The 22781-nt window shown below is 33.0% G+C and overlaps 1 protein-coding gene across 1 annotated transcript; it reads left to right on the forward strand.

The window, feature by feature from the left end:
- The first annotated feature begins 4305 nt into the window (after positions 1 to 4305).
- On the forward strand, positions 4306 to 21315 carry LOC132735489 (protein fem-1 homolog C-like). Its single transcript, XM_060722445.1, has 4 exons — positions 4306 to 4461; positions 13967 to 14083; positions 18176 to 18353; positions 19522 to 21315. Exons 1-4 carry the CDS (start codon positions 4459 to 4461, stop codon positions 21213 to 21215), a joined length of 1992 nt encoding a protein of 663 aa, XP_060578428.1. The 5' UTR covers positions 4306 to 4458; the 3' UTR covers positions 21216 to 21315.
- Positions 21316 to 22781: the final 1466 nt, after the last annotated feature.

The raw sequence follows: 22781 nt of genomic DNA on the forward strand, positions 1-22781 counted from the left end.
TTTTTTTTCATTTATATTAACAGTTAAAAACAATATGGCTATAAATATTTTTGATATTCCTAGTTTTATTATTTAATGACTATTCACGTGACATTGCTCTGATATTTCAAGGCATAAAGTCCCTTTGGCCTGCTGTTATAGGGATGTTGTCGGCTGTGGTTTTTGGCATTTCGGCATTTTGTTTTCAAAACTTACAAAATTTATCTCCCTCTCAACATTGCACATTTGATATTAAGACTTAAAATAGGTATACCAATAAAATAAATACATCTACTGTTTACTTTACACGTTCTCCTAATACATGCATATATAAATAAAACAATTTTGAATCACAAGCATACTGAACTTGTTGTTGTTGTTTTACTACCATTTTTCTCGGTAAACGATATATCTTGATCAAAGAGGCTTTGTCAATATTGTAGACGTACACTGTATATCAGGATACAATTCTTAGTGAGTTGATATTATTGGATTTAAACATTTACTTATTTAGAAGTTCTAAAGAAACAAAAAGTTATTTACTTCTTTAGAAAGGGCAAATATGAATTTTATAACATTCAAATATTAGTTTTAGAGCATGTAAGATGCTTGTAACATGAAATAGAGATGAATGTGAAATAATTTGTCATAAACCTAGCGGATTGTAAACAAAGAAGACATGCATTTGGAGCTCGTCTTCCTGTTTAACCGTGAACACGTGGTTGAGCACCGTGTTCTTCCATATGGTGTTTGATATTTCTCAGTTGCCTGTCTTTTATATCAAAGACCACCAAAAAGGTTTCAAGGCACACTTTTTCTCCATCAAAAATATTCATAACGGGAGCGTTTGCGATCTTGTTTACATCTTATGTCAGAGCTTATCTTTTTAAGAGTGCCCAGTATAAGCATTTAACACGAAAAAAACTTGCGTTAACCCTATATCAAACTCACGTTAACGTTTCACTATATAGCCTTATGTGACGTCACACTTGTTATTTCGATCTATCATCCTGAAAATGAATATCACTCGTTCAATATTCCCCAGGGGCAAATAATCCAGATATAGACTTAGGTAGCACTCCACAGTTAATTTCAAGTTCCTGCCGTCAATGTCCTACAAGCAATACGTCTAATAATTCTGATACCAAACTACACAACCTGGAAAAAGAAAACACATTTTGTTGAGAACATATATGACATAAGATTGCAAATCTACAAAGAAATTATCCCATCTGCAATAGGCAGGCAGTCAAAAAAGTTGCAATTCATTCCGTTGAAGCCCAAAATCTACAGTGGCCCGAGACCCAAAACAACACATTTCGACCCTCTGGCAAAAAATATCTGCAAATATACAGGCTAAAGGAACACCGTCTCTGCTTTAGCAACTCCCTATACATGCAAAATATCACAAAGAAACTAGTCCTCATCCTTGTAGATTTTTTGCTACTGCTAAAAGTTTGTACCGCCCCTGTAAAATGACTTCTTTTTACCGTGCATGCTGTTTAAAAGCAATGTTTACAAAAAATGGCGGCCTGGACATACATAATCAACAGTATGTGATTTCTGGCCATGTTTTCGAATTTGCCAGTGATCATATTAGATGTCACAAAAACAAATTTTATGCTGAACATGCATTTTAAAGACAACCAGTCATTTAAATCCAGAATATTCACTATATCCAAGAAATCCTCCCTGGCCATTCGAAGCTGTGGCTTACATTACTGTGGTGTGCTACCTTAAGAAAACGTAATGTTCTAGTTCTTTCCCCTGGCCTCTCTGCTTGTTTAAACTTCTTACTATATTAAGATGTTTTAAATCGGTATAATATAAGAAATAATATATGTCTCTCATGGTAACCCTGAGATATATGTGCTATTTTTATAATTGGTACGGAATACGCTTTTTCCTTAATTGATACACGTCGTTTTTTATTCTGCTCCAAAATAATTCTTATTTATATGAATCTTTCTCTTTAAAACGTTAACTAATGTTTTTTGTGTTTTTTTTTCTCTCTTTCATAACAACATGAATATGAAACACAGGGACACCTATTCTCGTGAGATTTCATTGCACGATTTGCAATCATAGTTATCAAACAGAATTTCTTTCATTCATTATCTCTTACAATATAAAAGTGGTTAAATGTAAGTGAAACTTAAAATGGATGTTTAAATAATTATATATTTTACAGAACGCTGGCTACAAATCGATTTTAATTTTTCTTTCAAAACTGCCAAGTATTTATGAACAACTTACTAATAGAAACCTGTAACATTTGCCAGTTAGTTTTCTTGTCGACTACTTAAATTGTTACCTTATGTTCTCCAGGGCACCTTTACATGACACACATAATGACAGTTTTGATAAAATCTAGTTTTCAGAAACCATAAGGATGAGAGATGTTTGTTATTATGACACGTGACATTTCTATCTTTCATTGATAAAAAATAGAGAAGGGTCGAAGGTTTCAATTGAAGTTTCAATTCCTTTTTCATACGGTCGCCTTATTGGTCTGTTAACCTTATATGAAATGCCAGAAACCTATATATTGTTTAAAGTGACGCCTGTTGACGATCCATATAAGTCCCCTGTACTCTTTGTTTGTTAATTTTAATGACTGCCCATAAACCAATAACCTTTTTTCAAGTTTAACTTATGATTTTCATATTTTGTTGATAAAATTTAATATTGATCTGGATTTCCAGAACAAAGAACACTTGATCTAGATCTATCTATATTTTAATTGTGAGCTTCATCATATATTTCAAACTTGCACCACCTATATGCATTTAGAGTGCAAGCCCGCAGGACAAGGGATATGATAAGTGTAAGGTCTTCTTCAGAATGATGTTTAACGAAATAAATAGAGGATATTGAATGAGTGTAAGTTCAATACTGAATTTATTGCACGAGTTGAATAAAATTATATTATGCGAGCCTCTGGCGAGCATAATATTATTTTATTCAACGAGTGCAATAAATTCAGTAATGGACTTACACGAATTTAATATTCTATTTATCACATACCCAAAATAAAGACCGTTTAAAGTGAAATAAGAGTCATTTTCCGTTGACGCGCCTATAGTAGAACGCTAACATTTAGCGCGTCTTTACACTATGATTGCATATATAACGCTAATGACGTCACGTCAAAATATATGCACGGCCGTGCAATACCATATTTACGGAGGGTTTGCCTAAAATACGAAAGTGAGATTTTTGACGAAAGTGAGCGAAAGTGACTTTCAGAATTTAAATTGTACCGTTTTAATAGAATTTTACAGTAAAATTCCTGTTTGTAGACGTATATTATTAGCAGCTAATTATATATATTATAATAAATAACCATAATCATGATTTAATCGCCATTTATTGGCCTAATTTCTATATACAAGTTCAGCGATCTTCCTTTCACTTGCATAGAAAAATACGAAAGTGACTTGTAAAGTATTAAATGTAGAGTTTAATTTGATATTTTAGAAGTCACTTTCGTATTTTCTATGTGAGCAAAAGGAAGATTGCTGAACTTGTAAACTGTAGATAGAAATCATGTAAAAAATGGGGTGAAAATCATCATAATGATTATTTTTGAAAATAAATAATATTAATTTCTGATAATATACGCCTGAAAAATGCAATTTTAGTATAACTTTCAATTCAATGCTTTATTTCATATTTTACAAGTCACTTTCGTATTTTTCAATGTGAGCGAAAGGAAGATCTCAGAACTTGTGTATAGAAATTATGCAAACAAATGGTGATTAAATCATCAAAATGATTATTTTTTGAAAATAAATATTACATATTTCTGATAATATACGTCTACAAAGTGCAATTTTAGTATTAATTTCCATTTAAACTCTATATTTAATATTTTACAAGTCACTTTCGTATTTTTCAAAGTGAGCGAAAGGAAGATCTTCGAACTTGTGTATAGAAATTATGCAAATAAATGGCGATAAAATCATCAAAGTAATTATTTTTGAAAAGAAATAGTATAAGTCGCTAATAATATACGTCTACAAACAGAAAAATCACTGTAAAATTCTATTAAAACGGTACAATTCAAATTTTAAATGTCACTTTCGCTCACTTTCGTCAAAAATCTCACTTTCGTATTTTAGACATACCGTATTTTACGGAGTCGCAAAATCGGCACGGGTGTGTGATAAAAGTACATTAGCGCTGGTCTTCCATATAATAATAGTCATTCCTATATTATATGTCAGTTAAGAAAAAATATCATCTTAGTTATGAACTAAAATGTCCATTTCGTGCGTAATTTTTTTTCAGGAAATGGAGTCCTTTTCTCACTTTATTCTGTCTTACTCGATTAAATGTTCCACAGAAATGAAAATTATACCAATCAAACATCAAATCTGGTAACTTCCGGCCTAAATGTTACACCAAAATAATTCTTCATTTTTGTTTTTCAATATCGTTTTATGATGATTCAGGAAAGAAGAAACTAGTTATTTAATGGTATGATTTTTTGAACTACTGTACTCCTCACTGATATGATATGTGACGAATCACAACTTGCACTCGATTTGTTTCGGGTCGTTCTGGGCGAACTGCTTAGCGGCCCCTTTTAGGCTTTTTAGTCCATCATGCCGTGATCTCCCTGTTTTATAGACGACTTACCGTCCTTTGAAACTGTTCTAGTAAGTGCTAATGATTCACTTTCTTCAAACAATTTCATTAATAGAAGTTATACCTGCAGACACTTTTGATGACGATTCGCACTACCGACGACTCGACCCATTTTAAACAGTTAAAAAACGAATTTATCAAGACGTACTTCAAATCATTAACCAGAACTTGGTTCAATTATTTTTAAAGTAATTAATTGATTACAATAATTATAATTTTGACCTATTTTAACGCTAGTCACATAATTTGAAATGTGCCAAATTTATGTTACCTTGAAATCGGCAGCATGAAATACCCAAATACACCCAAATATTGCCCATATAAACCCAAATATAGCAATTTTCATTTTTGTTTGTATAAAATACAGATTATAATGAGAAAATGAATTTATTAATATTTATAACATTGTATGACTTAGACGGCTATAACTTTCATTCATTCAGTTGAAATGGGCAGTTCAGATGTTGTAAGAAAATAAACATGCAGGGCTTTTTTTCACAAGTTGGGGAAGCAGCCCAGCCCTTAATTTTGGGGAAAAATTACATGGTATATTTGCAAAAGGGGAAGAAAAAACTTGATGTAAATTCAATATTTGGGGAAAACTGCACGATTTTAAAGAAATTTTCTTTGGGGAAGCAGCCCTATACCGGCCCCTGTTATAGAAGGTAAAAAGGCCCTGACATGTGACATTTGCTTATCTACAGTAGGTTCATTAATGAATATACTTGCAATTTAAGATAAAGATATGCTAATATTTGTTGTCTACATTTATTTTTTTTGGGGGGGGGGGATTACGGACAGGGCGGACCGTGAGACAGGGCTGACCGTACCAGGGCGGACCATGACTCGAGACTAAGAGGACCATATTTTGGGACAGGGCGGACCATCACTCGAGACGAGGCGGACCGTGATTTAAAAAAAGTATTTACATGTGGATTAATGTAATAAAAGTATTCTGCTTTCCACAAGCAACAAATACAGGGGTGTGCCTTTCATTTTGGACAAGCTTTGTGGCGGAAAGCTCAAGAGTTGGGGTTACAGGTAAACATAATAAAACATTATTATAATGAAGCATTTTATAATTTTAAACCAATTTTACTTTTCTCTACAAAATTATTATTGTCACTCTAATAAGTATTATAAAAAATTATAGTGTAAATAAAAATACACACACATCTATATGTTACGGTCAATAAACTTTTCTTTTCTTTCTTTTACAGCTAGAGTGCTTACAGCAACAATCTAATGAAGCTATGGACAGAATATTCCAATTAGACTCTTTCAACAAAGAAATTTCTAGACAGTTGTGCCAGACTTTACGGTCCTGCTGTGTGTGTATATAAATATATATATATATTCGTTGTATATGAATGTTCAATGTAATGAATATATTTGATGTTTTGAATTGTTACATGTTCATCATTTCGTTTCCGTATATCTGTATCTTATATCATGTCATGTCATTTTATCTTGTATCTTTTTATTTCATGTGTCTGTGCTTATTATGTAAATTTTAATAAAATACTTTTGTTCTTTAAATATGTCACTTCATTTTTAGCTCGACTATACGAAGTATATGGAGAGCTGTCCTACTCGCCCCGGCGTCCGCATCCACGTCCAGATTTTAGATTAAAGTTTTGGTCCAGTAAAATATTTTTCACTATAACTTTGTCATTTCTTAAGGTATCAACTTCAAACTTCAAATATATGTTCCTTATCATCAACCACATCTTATGTGACAAGGTTCATAACTCTAGCACCAATATTTTCAGATTTATCTCCCCTTGAACTTAGAATTTTCCTTAAAAAATACTATTTTTTACTGTTACTTCTTTATTTCTTAAGGGATCAACCTCATACTTCAAATATATGTACCTTATCATCATCCCCATCTTATGTGACAAGGTTCATAACTCTAGCACCAATATTTTCAGATTTATCTCCCCTTGAACTTAGAATTTTCCTCAAAAAGTACTATTTCTTACTGTTTCTTCTTTATTTCTTAAGGGATCAACCTCATACTTCAAATATATTTACGTTATCATCATCCCTATCTTATGTGACAAGGTTCATAACTCTAGCACCAATATTTTCAGATTTATCTCCCTTTGAACTTAGAATTTTCCATAAAAAATATTATTTTTTACTGTTACTTATTTATTTCTAAAGGGATCAACTTCATATTTCAAATATATTTACGTTATCATCATCCACATCTTATGTGACAAGGTTCATAACTCTAGCACCAATATTGCAAGAATTATCTCCCCATAAACTTAGATTTTTTTACTAGAAAAATGTTATTTTTTATTATAACTTTTTTATTTTTAAAGGTATCTACCTCAAACTTCAAATACTTATTCCTTATCATCAATTACAATGTGACAATGTTGATAACTCTTGAAACAATATTTACACATTTATCTCTCTTTGAACTTAGGATTTTCTTTAAGAAATATAATAACTTCTTTACTTTTTAAGGTATCAACTTCAAACTTCAAATATATATTTCTATCATTACTCAAATGTTGTGTGACAAGGTCCATAACTCTAGCATTATTTCTAGAATTATTCCCCTTGATCTTGGAATTTATGTTAACAAATATTATTTTTTACTATAACTTAATACATAATTATACATAATTGATTTTTCTTTCATAGTTTTGTCCTCCTTACTGTGTCCAGTATTTTATTAGTCGAGCTTCGCTGTCTCTTGTGACAGCTCTTGTTTGTTATTGTTTTGTTATTGCAAATAATTTTAATGTGATGTAATTCGTTATCATTGTTATTTTCGTGTATTGTACAACAAAATATATGTTTTTTATGTGTCTTATTGTTTAATAAAATTTATCAATTTTAGCAGCGTTAGCGTCTTATTCAAACAATGACATTGTAATATCCCGATAATTGGTCAATTATCACCTGCGTAAGCCAACGCAGTTACAAACAATTTTTATGAAAAAATAGTAATAAACTACTCTAATATAAATGTTACATATGTTACATAAAAAGGTTTAGATTGAAATATTATAAAGAAAACCAAAATCATCCACAATTGAATAATTTAAATACTTTTTTAAATCACGGTCCGCCTCGTCTCGAGTGACATCGTCCATGCAGCAAATTAATATACAATTACACATGAACTTTTAAAACTTATTTTATATTTTTACTTTTATATTTGCATTGAAATATTAATACGAAGAACAAAAACATTAATAATTTAATACTTTTATTACATTAATCCACATATAAATACTTTTTTAAATCACGGTCCGCTTCGTCTCGAGTGACGGTCCGCCCAGTCCCAAAATATGGTCCAAAATATGGTCCGCCTAGTCACGGTCCGCCCTGTCTCGCGGTCCGCCCTGTCCTGCAGGCGGGGGGGGAGGGTATAACTTTGTTCAAATTTCATACAAGTGTCCATCGTTTTTTATTTAATTTATGTAGCTTTAATGGAGTAGGCCCTATACTGTATTTGGGTATATTTTGGCTCAAGTCCAACTGATTGTTCTGCGCAACGAGATATTGTGCTATTTTTGTGTCTGGGCAATGTCGCCTCTACAAAAAAGCGAGATTCTGCCCAGAACAAAAATATCTCAGAATCAAGCTTTGGCACGTCAATATATTTTGACTAATTTTGGTTCAAAACACAATGATATGAAAATGTATATATGGGACAGGGTGTGTTTGATTTTATCTTAGTGAATGTGTATATATTGTATGATTGTAATCCATGATCAATGGCAGATCTATTTAATATGGCTTCTTTTACACATTGTTATTGTAGTTCTGTGGTTTAATAATCATCAGTGTTTGTTATGTGACTACCACTCCAGGTGTAAAATTCATAGGGTTACTGCAGGTCTCAAGACTTACTGCACAATGACTTGTCTATTGTGATATATTTGTGACAGTGTTTACAACATGTAATTGAAAATAATTGAATTTAATTATCAATTATTTTGTGTTTTAGGGATTTTAATTACAATTAAAGTTATTCTTTTTTTCTTCAATTATTATTATACCCCCGAAACGAAGTTTGGGGGGGTATATAGGAGTCACTCTGTGGTCGGTCGGTTGGTTGGTCCAGCGGTCCGTTGCATTTTCCTTGTCAGGAGCATAACTTAATGGTTGGAATTCAAAATAACTTCATACAATGGTCAAGCACAATGAGAGGAAGTGCAGTGTACAATAACCATAACTCCATCTTCAGTATTTGTAGAGTTATTGCCCTTTGTTCCTTTTCCTTGTCCGGTGCATAACTTAAAAACTAATGTTTAGAATTCAATGCAACTTCATACAATGGTCAAGCCCAATGAGAGAAAGTGCAGTGCTCAAGAAGTGTAACTCTTTCAGGAATTATTACAGAGTAATTCAATAAAACTTCAATAGTCAACCATATTGAAAGGAAATGCAACATACAAGAACCACAACTATCTTTAATTGCCCACAACCATAACTCTATTTCAATTGTTTTGCAAGGTATTCTGTTACTATAGTCTGTCCCATTAAAAATGGAAATGAACTTTCGCCTGGTATGAATTAACAAAACGACGTTGAATAAAAAATAAAACATTTTTGTAAACTAAAAAAAAGTCACCCTCGAGATTTTTCAGGATTTTACTCTAAAGTGTCTACTATTCTTGTGAAAGCAAATTTTTATTTCTCTATGGTAAATCTCTGTTGATTATTTTCCGTAGCCATTGCCGAAGTACTCTTCTTTTGAAGATGAACGGGAGAAAGCATGAGTCATGTTTCTAAAATATACATGAGGTTCTCGGGGTCGTTTCATGATTATTTTACAAAGCTGGATCTACAAGATGTAACAGTTTAGTTGCAATGCATGATGGAAACTTTTAAAAATGAAAAATAAGCAACAAGAACACCGAGTCACATGGAGTAGATCTAGAAATTGCACTTACTTTTAATTAAGCTGAATTTAATCCGGGCTATGAACTTTATAAACGTCACGACAAATTTGCATTCTGAAGATTCTTTCATTGCAAGTTTCTATCCAGTGCAGTTCCGTAGATCCCACTTTTTTACTTCAAAAATCCTGAATGACATGACTCCTACACTTTTGATTATCCAGATTTTTTAAACTGGTAGAATCCGTCTCATTAATCATTATTAAAACATTGTTCAATTTGTGGAGTTATCTGGGTTAGCAAATGAAATATGTATATGAAACACATCATAATTCCGCATGTTCCAAATCCATAATTCAAGAACGGCCCATCAATTTTAGTTGTCAATTGATATCACAATGCTTATGGATTCCTGACGAAAAAAACTTTATTACGTCAACATCAATTTACGAAATATATGATGTAACAAACATGCCTCGCGCTTTTTATGGATGATTCCAGTTGCGTCATTGACAGGGGGCGGTTAGGCATATGTAACCTCAAACAGATAATTTTAAGCGTTGAGATAAATTTGTCTTGATGGCATTTAAAATAATTTGTGTATACCCAGATTTTGCTACTTAACTGTAACAATTACATCTTCAATTCATATATTAATACTATAAAACTTTTGATAACATTTAAAAATAATTTTAAACACACTTAATGACATGAATCTACAATACTTCTTCCATTAATTACATATAACATTCGTTTTGATTTTATGTTTTTAAACTATTTTATATATTTATCAGATATAATTTCCCTACATATTATCTCGTTATTCAAGACTTCTGTAAATCCTACTCTTTTAGCTTCAAAATATGTATATACAATACGCGGTATTTTTTCTCCCGCGAAAAATATGCTAGATCTATTGTTTTTTCACTGAATATTTTCAAATTTTAGGAAGGCTAAAATTATTGAGAACATCACTCGGTGTTTCTCTTTGACTCGATCTACCCTTCATATTAACAAAATAATTATATGTAACACTTTGATGCTACAAAATAAAAACACTTAAGTTTATTGTCGCTTATTGAACCTTACTCTAAATAATATCAAATCACTGCCGGTATTTCTGGACATTTTGTTGAATTGTGAGACGGAAAGTTAAATCTGTTTTTACAAGCTTAAAGTGTATAGGCCTACGTTTGATAGCATGATATTATATTTTTAGCTCACCTGTCACAAAGTGACAGGGTGAGCTTTTGTGATCGCTTTTCGTCCGGCGTCCGTCCGTCCGTCGTCCGTCCGTCCGTAAACTTTTACTTTAAATGACATCTCCTCATAAACCACTAAGCCAATTTCATCCAAACTTCACAGGAATGTTCCTTTGGTGGTCACCTTTAAAAATTGTTCAAAGAATTTAATTCCATGCAGAACTCTGGTTGCCATGGCAACCGAAAGAAAAAACTTTAAAATATCTTCTTTTAAAAAACCATAAAGCTAGAGCTTAGATATTTGGCATGAAACATCTTTCTAGTGAGTGTCTACAAGTTTGTTCAAATAAAAGCCCTGGGGTCAAAATTGGCCCCGCCCCGGGGTCATTGATTTTCCCTATATGCATATAGTAAAAACTTAAAAAATCTTTTTTTAAAGAACCCAAAGAGCTAGAGCTAAGATATTTAGCATGAAACATGTTCTAATGGTGTCTTACCAAGTTTGTTCAAATAAAAGCCCTGGGGTGAAAATTGGCCCCGCCCCCGGGGGTCATTGATTTTCCCTATATGCATATAGTAAAAACTTAAAAATCTTCTTTTAAAGAACTCAAAGAGCTATAGCTTAGATATTTGGCATGAAACATCTTCTAGTGAGTGTTCTACAAGTTTGTTCAAATAAAAGCCCTGGGGTGAAATTGGCCCCGCCCCGGGGGGTCATTGATTTTCCCTATATGCATATAGTTAAAAACTTAAAAAATCTTCTTTTAAAGAACCCAAAGAGCTAGAGCTAAGATATTTAGCATGAAACATGTTCTAATGGGTGTCTACCAGTTTGTTCAAATAAAAAGCCCTGGGGTCAAAATTGGTCCCGCCCCGGGTGTCATTGATTTTCCCTATATGCATATAGTAAAAACTTAAAAATCTTCATTTAAAGAACTCAAAGAGCTAGAGCTTAGATATTTGGCATGAAAAATCTTCTAGTGTGTGTCTACAAGTTTGTTCAAATAAAAGCCCTGGGGTCAAAATTGGCCCCGCCCCGGGGGTCATTGATTTTCCCTATATGCATATAGTAAAAACTTAAAAATCTTCTTTTAAGAACCCAAAGAGCTAGAGCTAAGATATTTAGCATGCAACAGTTTTAATGGGTGTCTACCAAGTTTGTTCAAATAAAAGCCCTGGGGTCAAAATTGGCCCGGCCCGGGGGGGTCATTGATTTTCCCTATATGCATATAGTAAAAACTTAAAAATCTTCTTTTAAAGAAGAACTCAAAGAGCTATGGCTAAGATATTGAGCATCAAACACTGTTCTAATAGGTGTTACCAAGTTTGTTCAAACAAAAGCCCTGGGGTCAAAATTGGCCCCGGCCCCGGGGGTCATTGATTTTCTTTATATGTTTAAGCAAAAACTTTAAATCTTCTTTGAAAAAACCCAAATAGCTAGAGTTTAGATATTAAGCATGAAACATCTTTAGTAAGTGTCTACAAAGTTTTTCAAATAAAAGCCCTGGGGTCAAAACTGGCCCGGCCCCAGGGTGTCATTGTTTTAACTAAATGTGTATAGTAAAAACTTTAAAAAAATCTTCTTTTAAAAGCCCAATGAGCTAGAGCTTAAATGTTTAGCATGAAACATCTTCTTATGGGTGTCTACCAAGTTTGTGCAAATAAAAGCCCTTGGGTTAAATTGGCTCTGCAACATTGGGGGGGGGGGGGTTGGGGGGGCTATATCAGGTGAGCGACCTCAGGGCCATCATGGCCCTCTTGTTATAACATACATTTTCCTCGAACGCGTGTCTGTGTTCTCTCATTAGCGAGGGAGTTCGCTAAAGTAGACACTGTGGTAACAAGCAAACCAATGCTGAACGTATAGTGAATAAGTTTTCTTTTCTTTATATTTCTTTAAAGATTTGCATGATAATGTCGTATTTGTTGGCGATCTCTTGTGAAAGTTGAAACCTACGGAAAGTTTTAGCGCATTCGTGACATCGCACCCGAAATAAGAAGGGTAACACATTTTTGTATCCCATCGAACCTGGTCAATTTATTTATTTTTGAATAGACGTGATACACACTTATGAACAGAATTCAGACAACTACAGAATTACGTAAATTAAACATTAATGAGCGAAGAATCATTTTTTATAGTCTTCCAGCTCCCCTACGACGCGTTGCGGTATTCAAGATACGCGCTTGATTGAAAAGCTATCTATTAACAAATATAAAATACGACAGTATATCATGGTTATTAATTAAATCTTTGTGTGTTAGAATTTATAAAGCTTACTGATATTTTCACTTCAAATGATTTTGATTATTTCAAATAATGGTTTGCTAGTAAAATTGCCTTTTTGACACCAGCTTTGTTGTCATTTTTCATTTTAATGATAACATTTAGCTATTAATCAGTAAGTAAATAAGAATAATATTTTTTTATAATTACCGAGTACATTTCACGCTAATTGTGAGACGAACCCTAAATGACGTCTTTATGGGCGCCGCCATTTTGAAATGGACGTCACGTCAGGTTACAACGTAAGTCAACGGGAAAAAATATAATTTTAACATTTTGACCATATAACTGACTTTTTGAAAAAAATGAAAAACATGCCTAGAGATATTGACGCCAGGGTTAACATGACATAAATTTAAATGATTTTACTTTTATATTAAATAAAAAATGGAATGTTCAAATTTGATGGGACAGACTATAGTAACTTCCTCATTTCCGAAGCAGTCTTGTGGGGGTATTAAATCACATTTAGTGATAGTTCTAGTTTATTCTCAATTAATTGAGAAATTGTAGTAAATCATAATTAATTAAATTATTATTGAACCAGGTTTGTTAACAGATCTGTACAACAGTACAATGTACCATTTTTCTCCACTTTTAGAAAAATAACTTATAAATGTGTATCAAACTTACACTGTAAGAAATGATTATATTTATGGTAAACAATCATGGCCACCGACGGTCAATTTCTTCTACAGTCTACAATGTAAGGCACAAGCTTCTGCAAAGGTTTATGATCAGTTAATATTTGATTGATTTCAATAGAAAGAAAGAATTGAAAAGTAAAAACAACAATGAAAATTTTATATTTTTATTAATCATTAATGATACTGAAAATGTTATTATATTTTCTGCTATCATATCTTCTGTCCTTTTCTTAAAATAGCCATATTATTACCCTTATGTGGAAGGGGAAAAGGTTAGATGCATATTTCTTTGGTCTTCTAAAAACAGTTTTTGTTGATTTATTTTAGATGGCAAATTCAGAATCTGGTTTAGATAACACTATGGACATTGTTAGAAAATGTTTAGATGACACAACTAACCTGGACCTCACTTTTATGACAAAGTTTGTCCATAAATGTGTACAGGTAAGAAATTATTTAAATGTAAATATTGCATTAGCTAGCAAATGTTATTATTATAAGAGTAAGTTAAACTTGAATTTAGTTTTGTTTCAAGAGGAGTTTAAAAGGCCAAGCTTGCATATAGCACAGAATTGTACTGGTGATCATGTCTTGTAAAGTTAGCATATTGGAACATATTGGAAATTATAATTATGTTCCACACGGACCAGTCATCGAATATAGCACTGGCCCAGTGGCCCATGGCCAGTGTAATTTAGTTTGGGCCAGTGTAAATTTAAAGAAAATTTAGTTAAATATATAGTAGAATAAATTTAAAACTGGAATTCGGGCCAGTAAATTTAAAATCTTAAATTCATTGACTGAATTTGTTCATCCATAAAATACAACATTAGCAGTGCATTTGTAACTGATGGAAACAGCTTTATCTGCTATATGTTTATTTTACCTCAGCATACAAGCTAATTACTATTTCAAGGAACCATGAAAATGATATAAGAATAAAGATACAGTACTTTAATGAGAATGATAGATTATTCATGATGAAATGTATTATTATGCCCAGTGGCATGTGGATTACTAAGTTACACCCTTACTAAGTTTGACTCATTTATATGATGAATTGGGTCATTTGGCCCATGACTGGACACCCTGAATTTGTATGTTTACCTTATCTTGTTTTGTTTTTTCTTAAAAATAAGCATTACTTTTTCTTTGCAAAAGACCAATTATGCCCCAGAAATGCTTTCAATTTTATTTTTCAAAAGTGTTTTAATTTTTGTTATATACTGTAAAAGTGGTTAAATTTGCTACATGGAAATATTTGCGATTTTTGCGAATTGAGATTATTCACAAATATTTGATCTCGAAAAATTATTTCTTTTTATTAGCTCACCTGTCACAAAGTGACAGGGTGAGCTTTTGTGATCGCTTTTTGTCCGGCGTCCGTCCGTCCGGTGTCCGTCCGTCGTCCGTAAACTTTTACTTTAAATGACATCTCCTCATAAACCACTGAGCCAATTTCATCCTAACTTCACAGGAATGTTCCTTTGGTGGTCACCTTTAAAAATTGTTTCAAAGAATTTAATTCCAGTGCAGAACTCTGGTTGCCATGGCAACCGAAAGAAAAAACTTTAAATATCTTCTTTTAAAAAACCATAAGAGCTAGAGCTTAGATATTTGGCATGAAACATCTTCTAGTGAGTGTCTACCAAGTTTGTTCAAATAAAAGCCCTGGGGTCAAAATTGGCCCCGCCCTGGGGGGTCATTGATTTTCCCTATATGCATATAGTAAAAACTTAAAAATCTTCTTTTAAAGAACCCAAAGAGCTAGAGCTAAGATATTTAGCATGAAACATGTTCTAATGGGTGTCTACCAAGTTTGTTCAAATAAAAGCCCTGGGGTCAAAATTGGCCCCACCCCAGGGGGTCATTGATTTTCCCTATATGCATAAAGTAAAAACTTAAAAAATCTTCTTTTAAAAAACCAAAAGAGTTAGAGCTAAGATATTTAGCATGAAACATGTTCTAATGGGTGTCTACCAAGTTTGTTCAAATAAAAGCCCTGGGGTCAAAATTGGCCCCGCCCCAGGGGGTCATTGATTTTCCCTATATGCATATAGTAAAAACTTAAAAAATCTTCTTTGAAAAACCAAACTAGTTAGAGCTTAGATATTTAGCATGAAACATGTTCTAATAAGTGTCTACCAAGTTTGTTCAAATAAAAGCCCTGGGGTCAAAATTGGCCCCGCCCCAGGGGGTCATTGATTTTCCCTATATGCATATAGTAAAAACTTAAAAATCTTCTTTTAAAGAACTCAAAGAGCTATGGCTAAGATATTTAGCATCAGACATGTTCTAATAGGTGTCTACCAAGTTTGTTCAAATAAAAGCCCTGGGGTCAAAATTGGCACCGCCCCGGGGGTCATTGATTTTCCTTATATGTGTATAGCAAAAACTTTAAAAATCTTCTTTGAAAAAAACCCAAATGACTAGAGTTAAGATATTAAGCATGAAACATCTTTTAGTGAGTGTCTACAAAGTTTGTTCAAATAAAAGCCCTGGGGTCAAAATTGGCCCCACCCCAGGGGGTCATTGATTTTCCCTATATGCATATAGTAAAAACTTAAAAATCTTCTTTTAAAGAACTCAAAGAGCTATGGCTAAGATATTTAGCATCAGACATGTTCTAATAGGTGTCTACCAAGTTTGTTCAAATAAAAGACCTGAGGTCAAAATTGGCCCCGCCCTGGGGGTCATTGATTTTCTTTATATGTGTATAGCAAAAAGTTAAAATCTTCTTTGAAAAAACCCAAATAGCTAGAGTTTAGATATTAAGCATGAAACATCTTTTAGTGAGTGTCTACAAAGTTTGTTCAAATAAAAGACCTGGGGTCAAAATTGGCCCCGCCCCGGGGGTCATTGATTTTCTTTATATGTGTATAGCAAAAACTTAAAATCTTCTTTGAAAAAACCCAAATAGCTAGAGTTTAGATATTAAGCATGAAACATCTTCTAGTAAGTGTCTACAAAGTTTGTTCAAATAAAAGCCCTGGGGTCAAAACTAGCCCGGCCCCAGGGGTGTCATTGTTTTTAACTATATGTGTATAGTAAAAACTTTAAAAAAATCTTCTTTTAAAAAGCCCAATGAGCTAGAGCTTAGATGTTTAGCATGAAACATCTTCTTATGGGTGTCTACCAAGTTTGTGCAAATAAAAGCCCCTGGGTTTAATTGGCCCTGCAACGTTGGGGGGGGGGGCTATATACAGGTGAGCGACCTCAGGGCCATCATGGCCCTCTTGTTTGAAATCACGTTTTCATACAGCATTTAACATGAATAAGCCTGACTGTTCAGGTACTGAGATTAATTTTCCCATGGCTTGTTTAAGTTTGGTCTTAATAAATCACAAATAATATACTGAAACAATATATATGTGTTAATAACACAATAGGTTATTTATAGAACAAAAGAATTTTTCATAATATGACAAAGAAATGTGTGATCAAACTAACAATATATATTTCAATATATTTCAAACAATTTTATAAATAATAAAGGTATTAAACAACTAAACAAAAAGATTTCAATAACAACATATTCTTAAAATGAACCTGCTAATTAATGATATCGCAAAACAGTATTAAATTCAAGAAATCATATTTTCGCAAATATTTCCGCATGCAAAAAGTCCACTTTTTGACATTTGTAAAATTTTTGTGACACATTAATAGTCATTAAATTTTATACAGTTTTTAAGTTACTCTTTGCCAATTACCTGAACTATCTTTTTTCTGTTGCTTATTGTGTATGGAAGTCGAAATAATTTCATATTTACATGATTGTAGTATTACTTTCTTCATGTAACTAGCATTTAACATGCTCTAAAACCATTATTTAAATGTTATAAAATTCATTTTTGCCCTTTCTAAAGAAGTAAAATTGTGTTCATTTCTGTGGCATTATGTGCTTCAAAAAATACTAATCTATTTTTATTTTTGGTATCCTGTTAAACATTTAAAGCATTAATTATTTACCAATCTGACTACCATTTTCTTGCAATGCAAAAAAATAAATACATTAATTCATACTAAATATCTGAAATGGATTTGACTGCCTTTCAATCTGGACAAAATCATCCAATTTTAGGAAAAATATCAAAATATTTACTCACTGAATAATGGACTGGTCAGATAGTATACAGTCAGATAGTTTTCCATTAGACATAGCAGCATGCTGCATGTAAGGGAGATAATCATTATTTTAATTTTGCAAAATGTTCTCAGATGTTTACTTCCCTTGAAACAGACAAATTAGTAAATTAATCTTTCTCTTTTTTTCCAAGGGCAATTCACACATTTCAAGGGTCTTTATTTTTCAAGTAATAGTCTTCCTCTACTGAATTTGCATGATAATTTTATAGACTATTTCAAGTTTACTAAATTTAGGGTGTATAAGTGTATTAGAAAACATAAAATCCAACATAATAGATTCCGGTCATGCTCTAAATGTAAGAGCAAGCTGTCCAGGCTCTGTACTGGTGGTATAAGCTTGTAATTATTTCCCTTAGTGCTCTAAGAATTTGATTTATTTCATCATAGGACGATGATCTCAGCAGGCTTAGAGAAGGGTTGATGAAAAGACCAAAAGAGCAACGTAAGAAAATCGTTGATCAGAAAGTTTTTGGCAATACACCATTGTTTACAGCGTGCCACCGTGGTAAAGTTCATTTTGTCAACTTCCTGTTGAATGAATGTGCTGCTGATGTAGAGCTGAAAGGTGAGGAACTATTTGTTGTGATCTTCATTTGAGCCGCCTCACGACAAAACCAACATAGTGCATTTGCCGCTAGCATGGATCCAGACCAGCCTGCGCATCCATGCAGTCTGATCAGGATCCATGCTGTTCGCTATCAGTTTCTTTACTTGTAATAGGGTTGGTAAGCGAACAGCATGGATCCTGATCAGACTACGCGGATGCGCAGGCTAGTCTGGATCCATGCTGGTCGCAAACGCACTATGTTGGTTTTGTCATGACGCGGCTCATTTAAATTGCTATCCTACTAGTCATATGGAAGTTTTTGAACGGAGTTTTACATATACATGTACCTACTTAGCTTAATAGGGAATCATTGGATTTCTGATGTAGGGGTATTTGTTTGGCCCTCATGATAGGGGAAATTTCATTGTGAAAGTGATCTCTGACATGTAGTCTATAAAGGTCATTTGTCTCACACTGCTGATTCAGAAATCATGTGTAATAAGATGTCAGTCACTTTTGGAGAAATTACTGGTTAGTTATTCAGGAAAGCTGGCAAGGTGTATTGACCTTAAAAAAATGTGTTAAAATAGGGTAACATCCAAACAAATAAACAAATATATATTATATAATTTGGGATAAATTGTGGCTCCCTCATTTAAGCATGACGCATTCATGTTATATACATGATTGTCTTAAAATATTTGATATTTATTGACTTGGGTTGTTATTTTGTTTAATCCTAGTGTTGGGCCTCCTTAGCTGTGTAGTAAAGAATAGTCTTGTAGTTTAGTTTAAACATGCCCCTCTGTTCTTCTTACATCTGGTTTATTATACTGTATATATACACAAAGGAAAATATTATTCTTACTGCTGAAACAAAGATATAAGGACAGAAATAATTAAACCACATTTATGAACTTGATTGATGACACAGATCTTGTCATTATTTTGTATTCAGTCTTGCAATATCTATTAAATTTACTAAATCATGTACATGTATTTTAATGTTTGGAATGTATTTATGGCATTTCGGTTTTGGGTTGGCAACTTCACTAACATTTCAATTACATTTATGATCATGGCATCTTTATCCCTTTGTAATCTTTGTGAACATTTTTCCTGTGTTTCATAAGTAGTTTGAAGCAAGACCTTGAAAAATATTTTAGATTAACTTTCTATTTTGTAGGTATATATGAAGTTGAGGAAGATAGATCAAAGCACCAAGTGACTCCATTATGGTGTGCTGCAGTCGCTAATAAACTTGAAGTTGTCAAATCTTTAGTTGAGCACGGAGCTGATATAAATAGTCCGTCAGATACAGAGTCGACACCAGTACGTTCAGCTTGTTATATGACAAACATATCTGTGATAAAATACTTAGTTAATCATGGTGCCGATATACATAAACCAAATTGTAACGGGGGCACTTGTTTGATAAATGCTGTGCAAGATGCAGAACTGTGCAAGTTCTTGATCAATCAAGGAGCTAGTGTGAATGCCATGGATAATTCAGGAAATTTAGCGCTTCATTATGCAATACGCGAAGGAATGGTCGATACTGTAAAGCTTCTTTTACAACATAACTCTGATTTTAAAGTGAAAAACGACTGGGGCGATGACGCGCTTCAAACTGCTGCATTACGAGGCAGTCAGAATATTGTAGAAATAATTCTGGACTTGACACCACAAACAACAGCAGACGCTATACGAGCATATGAACTTTTAGGAACAAATTTTGTTGATGAGAAAAATGACATGGTTGCTGCATTAACTGTTTGGAAGAAGGCGATGAGTCTAAGATATTTGTATGTCAGGGAACCTATTATGAAAGAAGTACAGGAGAAAAAGTCAGTCTATAGGAATTTTACTGAACCACAGACTGTTGAAGAACTAAACAATGTATATGACCCAGAAGAAATTCATATGCTGGCCTTGTTAATGAGGGAAAGGATTCTCGGACCTCAGCATAAAGATACCACATTTGGGTTAATGTATAGAGGTGCCGTATATGCCGATTCACACAACTTCCAGCGATGCGTTGATCTGTGGAAATACGCTTACTGTCTCCGATACCAAAAGACAGAACCCCTTAACCAGGAATGTCTGTTTACAATTCAAGCCCTTGTAAAGCTTTTCTGGGAGATACAAACAGATGTGGAATCCGGTGCTACAGATGACTTTATTCAACAAGAGGATGTTATGCAAGTTTTTGACATCTTGTCTAATCAGATAATAGCTGGTAAAGATTCGGTTGAGGTTGAGATGAGGGAGAAAGGTGATGATGTAAGTGTACAGGAGAAAGTGTCTGATATACAGTTACTGATGCAGCTATATCTACATATGATACATTTATTCTCAAGGTCGGAGTGTTCCGAGGTAAATAAGGAAAAGTTCATGAAGCTTGTACATAAAGTTTTAACAAAAAATCCCCGCGGAAGTCATGGTGAAAGTTTACTACATTTAGCTGTTGATCCAAAAATATCATTAACAAGTGAAGAGTTTTACTCGCCATTCCCATCATTACAAGTGATTCAGATTCTAGTGAGCTGTGGTGCGGACTTGAAATCTCAAAGTAAAGATGGTAGCACACCGCTTCTTACCGCTGTGAAAGTGTTGAATTACTCGGACGCTACTGAGGAAAGTATAATAAAATTCCTCTTACAAGCCGGCTCTCATATAGATGTATTGAACATTGCCGGGGAGAGTCCACTTTCACTTATGGAGAATCAAGGACTACCATTTTTTCCATTGAACTATATAAACTTGAGATGTTTGTCTTCTAGGGTAATTACGAAGAATGACATACCCTATAGAAATGAAATTCCACAAGCTCTTGTGGCATTTGTAGAAATGCACGGAAAATGTAAACAAAAGTCTTAATGTCAAATGTATTAGGCCAACTGTAAATTAATTTAATATGAGGATCAAAACAAGGGCTGTGATGATGATGTTTTTATATTATATGGTATGAATTGACATTTTTATGATTATTTCCTCTTTTAAAATAAAGCACCAAACGTTATAAAAGATTAATTTTAATAAAATTTGGCTTTGACTTAGAAATTTTTCTTAACTTGTATATCTCTAAGCTGATAATGTCAAAGAAAATGTACCGTTGTCCGTCCACTGTCCATCCTCATTTTGTGACGCATGAACCTCAAACAGTATTTGACCTAGAGTCATGAAACTTTACAGAAATGTTGATCTGCATGTGCAGTTGTGCACCTGGGTATTTTCGTGTGGATATATTTAGTATTTTTTAGAGTTACTTCCCTTGACTTTGTAAAAATTTGCAATTTTCAACTTGTGTCGCACGTAGCTCAAAAAGTAATTATAGAAATACATATGCTATATTTTTTATGATATGAAGGTGGTGTATTGAATTGAATATCAAAGAAATGGTACAAAACTGATTTAAAAACTCCAAATTAATCTGAATTTATGACTGAATAAAGATTCAGTAACCTGATTTTATGTTATTATTCTGGTTTCAAGGTTTTCTAATATTTGACAAATTAATTTTTTTTTGACCACTTAAGGAAACTACAGTTTTGGACAAGGGGGATTAAGCAAGAAAACCAAAAATAGTAATTTTCATTTCTGAATCAGAACAAGTATACTAATGGTGGTTGTTGTGGTTAAATGTATGCGCTATTTAGCTTTAAGAAAAAACAATTTTCAAAACTTCCTATTCCCAAGGGTATATGTCAAGCCCACAATATGCAGAAAAAAAGCATACATTTAATCAACTTTTAACTACTTTGGTTTAATATGTGAAAATGACTGAAATTTTAAATGATTATTATCATGTAAATATAATTATATGCATAATGATTGATATGGTATACAGTTATCTTATTCACTTTACAGAATGGACCTTTCCGGTGTTTACAGTTAAATGTAAATTGGCTAACTTGTTATCCAATCGCTACACTGAGATAATATATAGTCACTGGTTGACCTGGTTTGCACAAAAGAACACGTGCTTATGTTTGTGATACTGTTTGTGAGCAGTTGACCTAGCAATGAATGGAAAAGGTGTGGCTAAATGAAAAACCGGAAAGGTCCATATTGGTAAAGAATAGAATAAGTATTTGGTTGAATTTCAAGACCTATTTTAGTTTGTTCCTACTTAAATATGGAGCTGGGCATAAACACAGAAATGCTGTTCCATAGAAGTTTGTATCAAACAAACTGCTGCTGGTATATTCATTAAAACCTTAAGCATTATATTGAAGAATTAACCCTATCAAAGTTATACAAAAAAAAGATATAAAAAATAACAGAAAATTAATGTATTATTAAGAATTTATCAGTCTTTACTGAAACTGAAAAAAGTTAACACAAATGTGTTACTGAATTGCATGAAATTTAAATTGTGACTACTCTAAATCGTGACTATAATTAGAATGCAAAAACGTAAACAGGAAGTGAAAATAAGATAAT

Source organism: Ruditapes philippinarum, unplaced genomic scaffold (genome assembly GCF_026571515.1).
Source record: "Ruditapes philippinarum isolate M1 unplaced genomic scaffold, ASM2657151v2 ctg6737_1_1_1_1, whole genome shotgun sequence".
NCBI classification, from domain to species: domain Eukaryota; kingdom Metazoa; phylum Mollusca; class Bivalvia; order Venerida; family Veneridae; genus Ruditapes; species Ruditapes philippinarum.